Source organism: Otolemur garnettii, unplaced genomic scaffold (genome assembly GCF_000181295.1).
Source record: "Otolemur garnettii isolate 467f Iridium unplaced genomic scaffold, OtoGar3 scaffold00115, whole genome shotgun sequence".
NCBI lineage: Eukaryota > Metazoa > Chordata > Mammalia > Primates > Galagidae > Otolemur > Otolemur garnettii.
In genome coordinates, this window is record NW_003852510.1 from 5,645,736 (window position 1) to 5,646,925 (window position 1,190).

The 1,190-nt window shown below is 54.4% G+C and overlaps 1 protein-coding gene across 1 annotated transcript in view; it reads left to right on the forward strand.

Moving 5' to 3' along the window:
* Nucleotides 1–1,190, forward strand: part of SPTB (spectrin beta, erythrocytic) — a 71,213-nt gene that overhangs the window by 21,920 nt on the left and 48,103 nt on the right. Inside the window, exons 4-5 of the mRNA XM_003797394.3 lie at nt 295–386; nt 837–917. Coding sequence (XP_003797442.1) covers nt 295–386; nt 837–917 — 173 coding nt within the window. The remainder of the gene's footprint in view (nt 1–294; nt 387–836; nt 918–1,190) is intronic.

Below are 1,190 nucleotides of genomic sequence, written 5' to 3' on the forward strand. Positions count from 1 at the left end.
AAAAAAAGAATGAAAGGGCAAAAGAAGTAACACAGTGCGACCCAGCATTCAGGTTGTCTCCCAGCCTCCCAGGGCGTCTTGTTGTTGTCTCAGTGTCCTGTTAAACTCTAGTTTGGTGAGAAGTCGTCCCAGTGCTGCTCTGGCTGACCGAGGCAGGGAACAGAGTGTGGGACCTGGGGCTCAGGGTGTCTTGCTGCAGAGGAGGGAAGAGGAGGTCAGCCTTCCAGGGAGAGCAGGAAGGCACAGACCCGGATGCTCATCCACTTCAAATCTCTGTTGTTCTGCCACCCTCAGATTCAGGACATTGTTGTTGAAACTCAGGAAGGCCGTGAGACTCGTTCAGCCAAGGATGCATTGCTGTTATGGTGTCAGATGAAGACCGCAGGGTATGTGCTGAGATCCGGCCTTTGTCACATTTCCCCCCACAAGCTGGCTCCCCACAAGCATTGCCATCCCAAAGGACAGTAGATATCCTCACCCAGAACTGCAGCTGCTTCAATGTAACTGATGCCCCGTCTGTGCCGACCTGATTCTCCCCACCCTGTTTTGTCCAGCCCACCTGAGGCTGGAATAGAGGACTCTTTCCCAGCGCCACCTGCAGTCGGGCCACCTGTAGTCGGGCCACCTGTAGTCGGGCCATAGGCTGTCTGGGCTACAGGTTCACGTCTTAAGGGGAAGCCTTTTTGTGTGGCTGAGCTTCTGCGTCCACTCACATTGATGCAGCTCAAGAAGGGACAGGTCTCTTCCTTTCCTGGAGTATTGGCCCTCTGTTGTGTACTTGCTTGGGGCCACAAAAGAATCTATATCTTAGGTCTTAATGTTTCTCTTGCCTGTAGCTACCCCAATGTCAATGTCACCAACTTCACCTCCAGCTGGAAGGATGGCCTGGCCTTTAATGCCCTGATACACAAGCACCGGTAAGAGGGAGAGGACGGTGTGGGGACTGACAGGACAGCCTTCCTGAGGCATATGGACACTTTGGTCACGGGAAAGTTGCCTGCACCACTCCCTGTCCTTTTCCCCACTGGCCTCCTGTAGCATTGCTGCTTCCCTTAAATCCCCACCATGGGCTCGGTGCCTATAGCTCAGCCGGCTAAGGTGCCAGCCACGTACACCTAGGGTGGCGGGTTCGAATCCCCAGCCCAGACCCACCAAACAACAATGACGGCTGCAACCAAAAAATAGCCGGG